At 41.3% G+C, this 11,977-nt stretch overlaps 1 protein-coding gene and 1 long non-coding RNA gene across 6 annotated transcripts in view; one reads left to right on the top strand and one right to left on the bottom strand.

Moving 5' to 3' along the window:
• Nucleotides 1-3,124: 3,124 nt before the first annotated feature.
• TGFBR3 (transforming growth factor beta receptor 3) overlaps nt 3,125-11,977 on the bottom strand; it is a 190,857-nt gene continuing 182,004 nt past the window's right edge. For 4 of the 5 annotated variants that reach the window (XM_019531117.1, XM_019531116.1, XM_019531119.1 and 1 more), the window contains 2 exons: nt 6,484-6,539; nt 3,125-5,749 (listed from right to left, as the gene is read on the bottom strand). In XM_019531117.1, the coding sequence (XP_019386662.1) occupies nt 5,597-5,749; nt 6,484-6,539 (209 nt within the window). In that variant the 3' untranslated portion in view covers nt 3,125-5,596. The remainder of the gene's footprint in view (nt 5,750-6,483; nt 6,540-11,977) is intronic. The other variant, XM_019531121.1, reaches the window with a different exon arrangement.
• On the top strand, nt 6,546-11,137 carry LOC109307297. The gene is made up of 2 exons (XR_002100224.1): nt 6,546-9,278; nt 10,554-11,137. It is a non-coding gene; the product is annotated as an uncharacterized LOC109307297 (long non-coding RNA).

Here is an 11,977-nt window from a genome sequence, read left to right as displayed (position 1 = left end):
CTCCTCCCTTCAAGCCTCCCCCCCACAGATCTCACACCCTGCCTGCCCAGCTGCCAGATGGGACAAGACTTGTTGACAGGAGCCACAGCTGCAGAGGCAACTGCCACACTTCAGCCTTGCCCTGTGCCCACACCAGTGCTGGGATATGTGGCTCCAGCTGGGGGTGGAGGGGCTCCTGGTCCCAGGAACCACTTGGAGGGTGTGATGGGGTGGGAGAAGGGGTAAGTGGCAGCAGGGCTGTGTGTGTATGTGAGAGAGAAAGAGATGGGGTTTGGGGATGGGGGAGTGCTCCAGGTAGGAGAGGCTGCCAGAGCAGGGCTTAGAGCCCCGCTGTCCCCCTAGAGCCTGTACAAGGGGAGGCCAGCTTAGAATGGAAGGGGCTTGGTCAGCCCAGTCCGAGGCCCAATTGAAGTTTTCCCAGGAACAGCATGGGAATTGCTGGGGCCTGGGCATAGGTGCACAGAGCAGAACTGTAAGGGCTGGCACTGCTCAGAGACACAAAGCAGCAGGTGGGACAGCTGCAGCTGGACTCATGAACTGGTGCCAGGAGGGAGCTGCTGCCAGGAGGGAGCTAGTGGGTGCAGGCAGGGGCTGCAGGTCAGAAGTGAGGAGCACTGGTGGGGCTGTGGGTTGAGAGTGAGGGACAAGGGCATGGGCAGGGGGGACACTGACACCTGAGTGCTGCTCAGTGCCCAACATTCTGGTGAGTGAAAGGGGTAAGGGCAGCTCTGATTTTTCTATGATAAAAAAACTAAAAGCAAATGCCAAAGTGTATAGATACTTAGAATTCATTTTATGGATGATGATAGAGGCACTGGTAGGCTTCTAGATTGCTTTAAAATTGTAAATATCTCAATAAAACATTGCCCAACTAATCTGTCTATAGTGGCATTTCATTTTAATCATGGAAGAACATGGATTTTGGATATTTTAATGAGAGAATTTGTAGGGGGAGGGGTTTAATCAGAGAATTTACAATTTTTAGATGGGCAACACCAGGATCCCTGCTGGTGAGGCTAGTGGTAGGAACCGGGCAGAGGAGCCTGTCCAGGGCCAGCACCAGGGGCCCAAGTGGAAGGCAGATGAGGTGGCTGACCTCCCAGCCATTTGGGGTCAGGAGGACAGGCTTTGACAGTTCAAAGTGAGCCACTACACCAAGCACATCTCCCTGGCAATAACTGTCCAGATGGTAGAGTGGGGGCACCAAAAGACATGACAGCAGTGCTGCACAAAGGCCAGCTGTGCAGCAACAGACCACTGGTAGTTGGCCCAGAGGTGCAGGAGACTCTGCTATAGTAGGCTGTGCCCATACCACAGCCCAGGTGCCCATGTGGTTCCCATCTGGGTCTGGCAGGCATGCAGCCATGGGGCCGCAGGTCCAAGGGGGTGGATGCTGTTGCAGGTGGCAGGAGGACATAGTCAGGCAGCAGCCCCTACTGCCAGATAGAGGTGCTGAGGCCACTAGGTTAGGGCTGCATCAGCAGTCCAGCTGGCACAAGGGGCTAGTATCCCCAGATACCAACAGGCTAGGCCTCAGAAGCTCCTTGAACTGCTCCCCAGGGGAGCTTTTTATACTGCACAAGTGCTGGCCCCAGCCTCTAGCTCCCCCTGGCTGAAGATCCAGGAGGATCTGGGCAGGGTCAGTTTGCCCCAAGTGGTACAATTTTCACCACACCAAAATGCATGTTCAGGCACACGTGCTGAGGCACAAAACCCCAGCACAAATTTGTGCCACTGCTATTTGAGCATGCTACTGGTAAACCTGCAAAGGCAAGGGACAACTTCAGAAGAGGATTGGAAGGACAAAATAAATAAGGATGACAGAGTTTTGCATTCTCCTTTCACACATTCTGCTCCTATTGAAGCTTATGGAAACTAAATATATGCCTCATAATGCACATTTTAGCCCATGTGCTTTGTCAGTGTTTAGTGCTTCCTGTTCCATTTAAAAAGATACACCACAATATTTATGAATAATTTGTATAACTTTTATTATGCACAGAGAGTAGGATGACGTGACATTGTGGTTATCAAAACTGTACAACTAAGCATTTCCAAAAGTCTTTTGAAATACTGAACACAGAATTGAATACAAAAGGGGTGTTCAAACTGGCCACAGGAATTAATGGGTTCATTTCTCCCATTGGTTGACTGAAAAAAAATCTGGATGAGATTTGGTTAATGTTTTTTTCAGTTTTTAAGTATTAAAAAAGTGATGGATTTTGGAACCGGTAGGAACATGATAGCTAAAAGTCAACTGGTTTAATGAACACCCCCATGTTTGACTAAAAAAAACACAGAGCAGAATAGTCACCTCACAGAAAGTGCTGGTGGCAAACCCAGCAGTACACTCTTCTTGTGAAGCATGAGGTAGATATACATTACAGAAGGGTTGGTACATACATTACACAAAACAAAAGGAAAAAATAAATTTTACAATCATCATCATTATCATCTCGAGACCTTTTGCAAAGCCCTCCTCCATCTGGCAAATGCTACAGAAATAGCCCAACACAGAAAGTTCTGAATTCTTCAAACAGTAACACAACAGCTGTCCAACACCAAAAACTGTAACAATTAAAGCTAGTGATTAGATAGTATATAAAACACAGAAGCAGTCTACTTTTAGTTTAAGTATTTCAATAATAGCGTTTGCAGTTAGAAACTGTCTGTTAAAGCCCAATCCTGCCATCCTTCCACACAAGAAGTCCCTTTGGAGTCAGCTGGTTTACTTGGAAATTTACTTCTATGCATAGGTCCAATATCAACTGTGTCCATTATAAGCCTCAATTTTGAAGGCCTAATGAGAGTAAGTGACACAAGGTAGATGTATAACCCTGTTGAGTAAGGATGGTAGGATCAGATGCATGATGAACATAAGAATCAGTGGCTTTGCAGTTAAACATTCAAATGCTATGCAACACCAAATGCATTTAAGGAAACTTTTAGTAAATACAAATGGTTGTTATAAAAGTAGAGCTTACATTTGTAGCTGTATTCTGAATTGCAACAGTCTGAACAGTTGCTGCAAGGTACTGTACATTCTTATAATAAAGCTATTAACTGGGAAAACCCCAGGCCTTTTTTTTTTTTTGCTGGTTTTTGTTTTATTGTGGGGGGGGGGTTGTTTTTATTTTGGTTATAGAAATGGCTGTTCAGTCCTCTAAAACTACCTGTGGAAACTTTTCATTAGCTCAGATTGCTCAACATATTCTTAATTAAACATTAAGTACAAAATCTGTCCATTAATTTAAACTGCATCTTGAATACAAGTCTAAAAAAATCAGCTACTCATTTTTATACATTGCATTTTTTTAGTTTGTCAGTCTAAAATATAAATCTGTAAATTATTTTAAAATTAGAGTAAATTATTGATAAAGTCATTGATAATGCAGCATGTTTCTCTCTCAGAAATATACAATTAGCTATCTTACACAAAAGGGTTTTAAACCTGTCCATCCCAACAACAGAATTTTCTAATACTTCCTATGAGACTCTCTACTTTCTTTAAAAAATCTGAGAAGGAAAGGATTAAAACAGGAAAAAGAATTTACAAAAATGTAAAATTCACAGTAACTGAAATAAACATTTAATATAGAGTAACATACATTTATGTAAAACATTTAAATATATCTTTATACACAAATTTAATGTAGTAAAATATAACTATGATTGACTTAAAGACTCTTGTCTTCTTTGAAGACATCTTTAAAGATTTTACATATAGAATATGCTTACACAATACATTCTGCTGAAGATTAGGCAAAGCGCATTATTTGCAAACACACAGGTAGCATATTTGTTCTCCTGACACCTCAGAAGAGAACCAATCCTGCAAACACTCTACACATGAGTCACTTTAGTCAGATAAACAAAGGTCCCATTGAACTCCAAAGGACTCCTCATGGACTTGATATTGCAAAACCTTTTTGCAGATGTGTCACATCACACCCAGGCCGAAACCACCTATACCATGTAAGGTAAGCACATGCTTAAGTCTTTGAAGTGGTCCATGTGCATATAGAGGCTCATGGGCAAAAGAGTTTGCAGGATCAGGGCCAAATGTGTTTAAAAAAAAATTAAGGACAACATTTTGCTATCGGATCCTGAGTGTTTCTCTCTATTGCACATTTTGTACTCATTCTACAGGATGACCATTCATTGGCACATGAATTGTATACAAGGCATAAGTGTAAAATTAGCAATAGAAACCTGGTACCTGTAGTAGCATCCTACTCTCCTACTGCCAGACACCAGTAGCCCCCACTGAAGTTAGTGGCAGTTACTCATATCCTCTGAAAGGAGGATAGCATTCAATTTTTATCTGTGGAGGAATCAGTAGAACATATGACAGTTGCAAAGTGACACCATATTTGTCAAAGAATTTCACATTAAATCTTTCTTTTAATCTGGCATCTATTTTAAGGCTAGGGTATGGCAATGATACTAAAAAAACACTGTGAAAATTAGTACCTGTTTGTCCTTTTAACATTCCAGTGCTACTTTGGGAATATCCAATTGCAATGTTCATATGACTAATTAGCAGTTTGACACAAACCACTGTGGACTGTCATCTTAAAAAAGTAGTTTTGTTTGTATACATGTACACAAAGAGTTGGCTCAAATGTATTCTTTGTGTGTTCAGAACAATCAGTGGTGTTAATGGAAATGTGGGCCACGAAGAATACAGAACCTACCCTCTTATTTTTTTTATACGCTTTTATGTAAATAAATTCTTGAAATGTATAACACCTAAAAAGCCAGTTATAAATATTTAAAAACATTTTCATGGGTAGAGTGGGACACACAGAGATAAATTTTCCCAATCTAAAAAATAACCATGCTAGGTTAAGAAAGATCCTGTATACTTTAGTATACAGACAGTTGCTTTAAGACATTGCACATACACACACATTTACATTAGTGCATTAGGACATTATTTTTCTTGAGTATTTGTATGTGTGTGTATGGATAGAATGGATAAAAAAATTGTAGACCGTTTGGCCTAGCTAACAAGAAAGGGAATGTTGTTTTAGGGTGTATTATAAAAGTAACACATATTAAACAAACATCTGAAACGCACAAACCTGAAGCTGCACACATGGCATGAAAGCGGTTAATATGCTGTAGCATGTCAAGCTCAGCAAAATGAGAAGCTGCTTGGAAGTGGATAAATGTAGCTGAAGTAATAAAATGTTTTAACCAAACAGATCTGAGCTTGAAACTTTCTTATTCTGACCTAAAATCTCCTTTCTCCTCCCATTGTTGAAATCCCTTTGAAAACACCTTGTGTCAGTGAGAAGGTTTAGGAATTCAAACTTGTTATTTTATAGACAAAGCAGCATTTTTCAAACTGGCATGTATTTCACATTGAGAGCCTGCAGACCCTTTTAACAGGCTGCAGTACTGTAGAACTAGTAGCTTTGTCACATGTAGCATAATGTGTTGTAGAAAGGTCCAAAGACTATTTATCCAGAAAATCAGGTGATTTTCTTCTATAGAGAAATCCCTCCTAATTTTTCAAAAGAAACCAAATTAATCCTTTCAACATTGGAAAGCTAGTGTCAACAAACAGTCCCTTTGAACCTCTGCCCTCCTATGCCGCTCCTTGGCCTTCTACTCCCCCTGGGTTAGGCTGTACTGCTGCTGGAACAGGGGGTGCTTTGTGTGCTGCCAATACTATGTGCTGCACTGCTGTTTTCAGAGGCTGGTGGGGATGTGGGGACCTGCTGTCTTCCTGCTGTTTCTCCTGAGAGAAAAAAAAAGGAAAGTGAAAATGTTACATGTTACAGGAAAGAAATATCTTCCTCCCAACCCCTGATCCTGTCATCCATAAAAGCTATGCACTGGGTAATAGATTTTAAACAGAATTGCTGTTAAAATGTTATTTGACTTTGGAATCATTTGGTAGCATTTGCATGAAAAAACCCCTTTATTGCTGTTTTCTTAAATTATATTAAAACCAGCTGCTGATGATCTTAGATAGGAAAGCTGTGCATCTTCCACTGTCAAATGTCCATCAAACCAGCCTCAGTTACATGACTCAGATTAGGCTTCAGATTTTGAAGTTCTGCTGTTGGATGGAAACATGGCCATGTAATATAGATAATTCTGCTTTGATGCCAGCTTGTAGAGCAGACTACTTAATAAAACCAGCAAGCTGAGGCTGAAGACAACACTCCTCGGTCAGCAGGATGCCACTTATTGCGTGCCACAACCACAATTTTCTCAGAGCAGGGAAACAGCAGTCTCTCCAACAATGCTGAATTGATTTACACATCCCAGTTGGATTACCATATAGGAAGATGACAGAAAATTTTACATAGTTACTATGGGATGTACCCTAGTTTCAGCAAGAATACTGGAAGGTCAGTAAAGCTGCCATTTTTGCTCACACTGTATAGCCAAGCTTACCCCCACCCGTATTATTTGTATAGCAAAGCCAAGTCCTCAGAATGCCAGATTTATGGATGCTAGTTCAACCTTAATTCTGTCTGCTCCTTGTATGTCCATTCTGTGCACCGTACTGAGGTGGGAACCTGCAGAAAGAAATAGCGTGTGACCCATATAATTAAAGACAGCATCATAAGGCCTCTGCAGAACGCAGCCAAATTAAGATTGCACAAAAAATCATAAATCTGGCATTTCCTGATTGCATGTTATTGCCTAGGGGTTTTTTCCCTTAAAGAAACATTTCATTATATGCAACTGTAGGTGCCATCTGCCCTACCCCTGCCGTCATCACCAGGTTATGAGGCATGACTCCTCAACACTGCAGCATACAGGCTACTGATATTTAAGTTACAGAATTAACAGTGTTCCCAAAAGAAAGAGAAAATTGCTTTCTGCTGCAGAGACAGGAAGAAAGCTGGCTTTCTGAAGCCAGCGTCCAGGTGTTGAGGCTAGATGAGGGGAAGGCAGTGCTGGGCAGAATTACAGGCTGGCCTCCTATGGTGCCACCTGTCAATCACCCACATGCTTGGGGCTGTGTGGAACCTCAGTACACCCCCTCCCCAGCCTCCAAGAGCTCCTCCTCCAAGGGCACAGAAGGACTGGTGGGGATGTGCTGAATCTAGAGATTTACATGGTGTAGGCCCAGCAGTTGCCTCCTATCCCTTGCAGCATATACCACAGCTGGCTTTGAACAGAGATTTTGACAGGCTGCCAACATTTCCCTGTGGCTTTACAAAGCAGGGAAAGGAAGTGACAACAAATCTACATGGACCGTAGCCAGATGAAAAAACAGTACTTTGCTAAGTGATGGCGATTACCCCTCAAAGTCCTCTGCTGCAAGAACAGAAGTATGAGCGCTTCTATGAAGGAAATGGTAAGCAGGGGGGTACTACCAGTTTATGCTATAATTGCTGCTCTACGCCCATCTAATGCCAACCAGGCAAAGAATACATAGTTTTTTCCTGCATCCCAATGTTTTCAAACGAACCCCCTCTCCCACTTCCCAAATAAAAACCCAACACAAAAACCATTTTTTGCTACTGAAGGCAGTGAGTTTGCATTGGTTTAACAAAGGTCAGTTTGTCCCATGGTTTCAACAACAGATTGGGCACTTACATTTGAGAATGCAATACTGTTCTTATTCTTCATGAAGACAAAGAAATCCATAGTAATTTAAAAAAAAATCCAAGACCTGCAAGACCTCCACTATCTGTTATAAAAATCAGAATCTGACCTTGAATTTCTAAGAAAGATGCACTGCAATCCTATCTGTTATTAGAAAGGGCTTTGTATAAAATCAGAGTAAACTCCATCACTGTCATTCTGTTTGTGATATCTTGTTGTAAGCTTTTCATAAGCCTTATTTGGACACTTTCTCGCTCATTATAACATGTTCTGTCATCCAGCAGTTTGTGCATGTGCCTCCCTTCCTGTCATGTTAAAAACATATCTATAAATCCATGATAAGCAAACTCCCTTTCATTAAAAAGACAACATTGAAGAAAGCTGTAACCATCCAAACACAGGAACTGCAGTTACTTCCATTCCCTTAGTGGGGCCCCTCAACATCTCTGCCAAGAAAGCAGCTCTGCAAAATGCAGAACTGGGCCATATTCCCTGCTGCTAGATCTTATTACAGTTTTACTGTCACCCATTTCACAAACCACACATTACACATAGTTTTGCCATAGCCACAGCATATCAATATAATCTGCATATATTTGACTGCAAGTTACTTAATAAACAGAATACCTTCTCTCACTAGGGAAAAAATGACAAATGCTGCTGCCACAATCTCTCCGAAGCCAAAAATCCCACTATTATTCCCTCCCCTCCCCAATTCTAGAAAACGCCTCATCTGCTTTCCATTTTGGGGGCTATAGCCCTTTGCCTGAGTGGCAAGCTTCTTCTCTCATTTCAGTTCCTCTTTGGCTCTCCATTTCTCAAGGAGAAATGGCAGTCCTCTGGTACACAAATGGATAATTGTATGTCAAAGAGAAATCAGTAGACTATGTTATCCCCTTCCATGGAAGCACCCAGGTCTCCATGAGAATATGAATAGAACGCACAAATATACGGTATCTGGACTAGCAGAGTGCCTCTACATTTTAATTTCTCAACCCCTTCATAAATTGAAATAAAATCATGTATAAAAATAATTTATAAATAGGAGGCAAGTAACCATAGGGTAAAATGCGCTTAATACAACAGCCTTTAGTGCTGACCTTATGTACACAGCTTCATATTTCTAATGTTTGTGCACCACAGCTATTCCAAATGGACATCTCCCATCTATTGACAGTAAACAAGCTTTTACCCATCTGAATGCAACAACATGTACTTTATTATTCACACTTAGGAAGTCTGCCAGTAGTACTCCCTGTCCAGGAAGTCTGAATGTTTGTTTTTCTATCTCCATTTGCCAAATATAATTGGTTGCAATGTCCGTTTATTTTAATCAGATACCATTAAAACAAAAACAAAAAAACAGAAGGGTGCCTTTTCAACTTCCAGTTTTGGAAAAATTTATCCTATTATCTTGAAGCACTGTCCAGAGAAGAACAAAAATAATACTTTCTAAAAGGATTAGATGGCTGATGTGTATGCAACACATAATGCTGGGTTTTAAACTGCTTGGTTTAAGTTTAGCAAAGTCTAACAAGTTATCAAGATGCTCCATGTCCTTTGTACTTAAGCCATAAATATGATGATTTATTCACTTGGAGATTTTTTAATTTTTTTTTTTTTAAACGGGAGGATATTTTCATAGTCTACTGCACACAAGCAGCATTTCAAAATTTTTTACCTCTCCTTACGAGACTCAGGTAAAAACTATTTGATACTCCTAGATCTGTTTCCCCCCTTTATCCTTGGATCCCTGCCAGATGGATGTCATGCTATAGTGGAAAGCCGAGTCAAGTTATTTAGCAGATTGGAAAAATAGGCTAAAATAGGGAGCCTTCAGTTGGAAGCAGTTTGGATCTCTTCTCAGTGCCCAGACTGGCAACTTTACCTTTTCTTCCAAAACACTGGGCACTCCATGTCAAGCTGAACCCATATTCTGCACTAAAGTCCCTAGTTTGTTTGGGTTTCTGGTGGAAATTTTGCAGCAATTTCAGCCCATTTTTTAAAAAGTGTATGGGTTTTTGTTGCTTTAAATACTGAAAACAAATGCATACAACCAGCGACATCACTTTTGCGTTATTTTAATGTTAAATTCCATCTAGTTTATGCTGTCTCTTCATTTGAAATTATCTTTTGGGTCTAGAGTTAACAACTCCTTAAGATGAATGTGTAGACAAAGCCTTACATGAACAAAGTCCCAATAATGATTTGCACACTTATTTTTTTTCCATAAAAAATGCCTTCAGAAAATCTTAAGCCTTCCATTGAAGAATGTCAGAACTCTACCTAAGGGTTTGTGCTATCAAGGCAGTTCCTAGCAGTTTAACTCCACTTTGTGGGTACAAGTGACTACAAGGGGGAAAAATGTGAACAGAGGGAGGGGACCCCTTTGACCCTATTTTTCAATATCAGATTTTTAAGTTTCTGATTCCATGAATTGTAGCATCTGCTTCCTTTCTTTTCTTCCCACTTATTCTTTTTTTCTTTCTTCTTACACTTTCCATTATTTTTCCTCAATGCTTGAGAGAGAAAATAGAACAGCTGCCCCACTTTCTAGTTGCATGTGGTAAGTATGACTGATGTAGTTTGTTACTGTACTTATTTTAATGGAATTGGTCCAAATCCCATTTTTGAAGGATTTATTATGTCAGCTTCCCAATGTCCCTTGACTATTGTATTTCTGGACTCTTGTGTCATTGCTGCTATTTTTTAAAACAATAAAGTTAACATACTTGACATTTGGAATGCAACACATGCATATATGGATGATTCTGTATATTAAAGGGAGATTCAACATCTACCAGTACAGCAGCTTTGAGTGCACAGGGCCACATTCCAGGCCATACAAACTCCTATGGCATTTAGAAGCTGTGAGGAATTTACAGCAGGCAAGGAAAGAATTTCTGTGGCCTAGGAGCAGCGTAAGACTGACCTAAAAGTTTGTATGTTCTGTCCCCATGTGTATTTGGTTACAGGCCTGTAGCTCAGGACAAAGAGTGCTATGAAGATTCTAGGCTCTGCAGCAGCCTACATGCAAATGAGGGAAATCTACTATACAACAGCCCCTGGACTGGCCTAACCTCATGTCTGATGCACTACCAGATCCTGTAGAAGTGAAGAAACCAGATAAAGCAACTGAAAAGGCTGGTGACTGAAAGCCTCTTGTGTTTCCCCCTTCTCTTGCTGGGATACTTCTTTATTAATCTGGTTTTATTGGAAGACACCATAGGATGTGATTACTCAAAGACCGTTCTATTTCAACTAAAGCTAAAACTATTAGATTTTGTTAAACCAATGCAAGCTCTTATTTGAACACACTTTAATGAGCTAAGTGATTTCTATTACATGTTATTTTGTCAAATCAAGATTTTTTTTTTTTTAAATTAAACCAGTGCAAATTGCGTGCATAGCTCAAGCCCAGGAAACATTCTGAACTGCATCTGTAGTCAGAAAACTTTATGTAACAATGGTACTCTGATTCACTAGATTTACTCATTATGGCTTTAGTAAGAGTCACATCTGCCTAAGCTTAGTAACTAAAATGATTTAATGCATTCTATTTTAGCTGACTTATCAACAGAGTTCTTAACTACCTGGGTGATAACGATCATCGCTTGCTGGAATTCATCCAGCGCAGGGTGTCAAGGGCCTGCAGCAAGGCGGTAGCCCTAGACTTCAAGAGGGCCAACTTCAATGAGTTGAGGAGATCAGTGGAAGAGGCACTGGGGTTCTTGAGGGCAGGGGAACTCAGTGCCCAAGATGAGTGGTCATTCCTTAAGGAGACTATACTCAGGGCCCAAGGGGTGACCATCCCAACAAGAAGGGGGGCAAGAGTAGGGCCCCTGCAAGATCCTCTGGGCAATCTGGTAGTTGCACCACAGGAGAAAGCAGACCTTTTTAACCAATTCTTCACCTCTGTTTTCTTGTGCAGGGACCAGGACTTCCACACTGTGATGCAAGATGGACTCGAAGGGAACACCTCCAGACCTCAGGTTGGGGAGGACCGGGTTAGAGAGCTTCTGGAGGGGCTGGACATGTTCAAATCAGCAGGTCCAGATGCTCTCCACCCCAGGGTGTTGAGGGAGCTAGCAGGGGTTATTGCAGGGCCCTTGGCACAGCTTTACGAGCGCTCATGGTGCTCGGGCCAGGTGCCAGATGATTGGAAGATAGCCAACGTGGTCCCCATCTTTAAAAAAATGGAGGAAGGAGGACCTGGGCAACTATAGGCCTCTCAGTCTTACCTCAATCCTAAGGAAACTCTTTGAGAGGATCATCAAGGAGCACATCTGTGATGGGCCAGCTTCAGGGATGATGCTCAAGGGCAACCAGCACAGTTTCATTAGGGGCAGGTCATGTCAGACCAACCTGATTGCCTTTTATGATCAGGTCACAAAAGCAT

Source organism: Crocodylus porosus, unplaced genomic scaffold (genome assembly GCF_001723895.1).
Source record: "Crocodylus porosus isolate Cpor-Errol unplaced genomic scaffold, CroPor_comp1, whole genome shotgun sequence".
In the NCBI taxonomy this organism is placed as follows: Eukaryota; Metazoa; Chordata; order Crocodylia; family Crocodylidae; genus Crocodylus; species Crocodylus porosus.
Note: the sequence above shows the minus strand (reverse complement) of the source record. Positions and strands in the feature narration are given on the sequence as shown.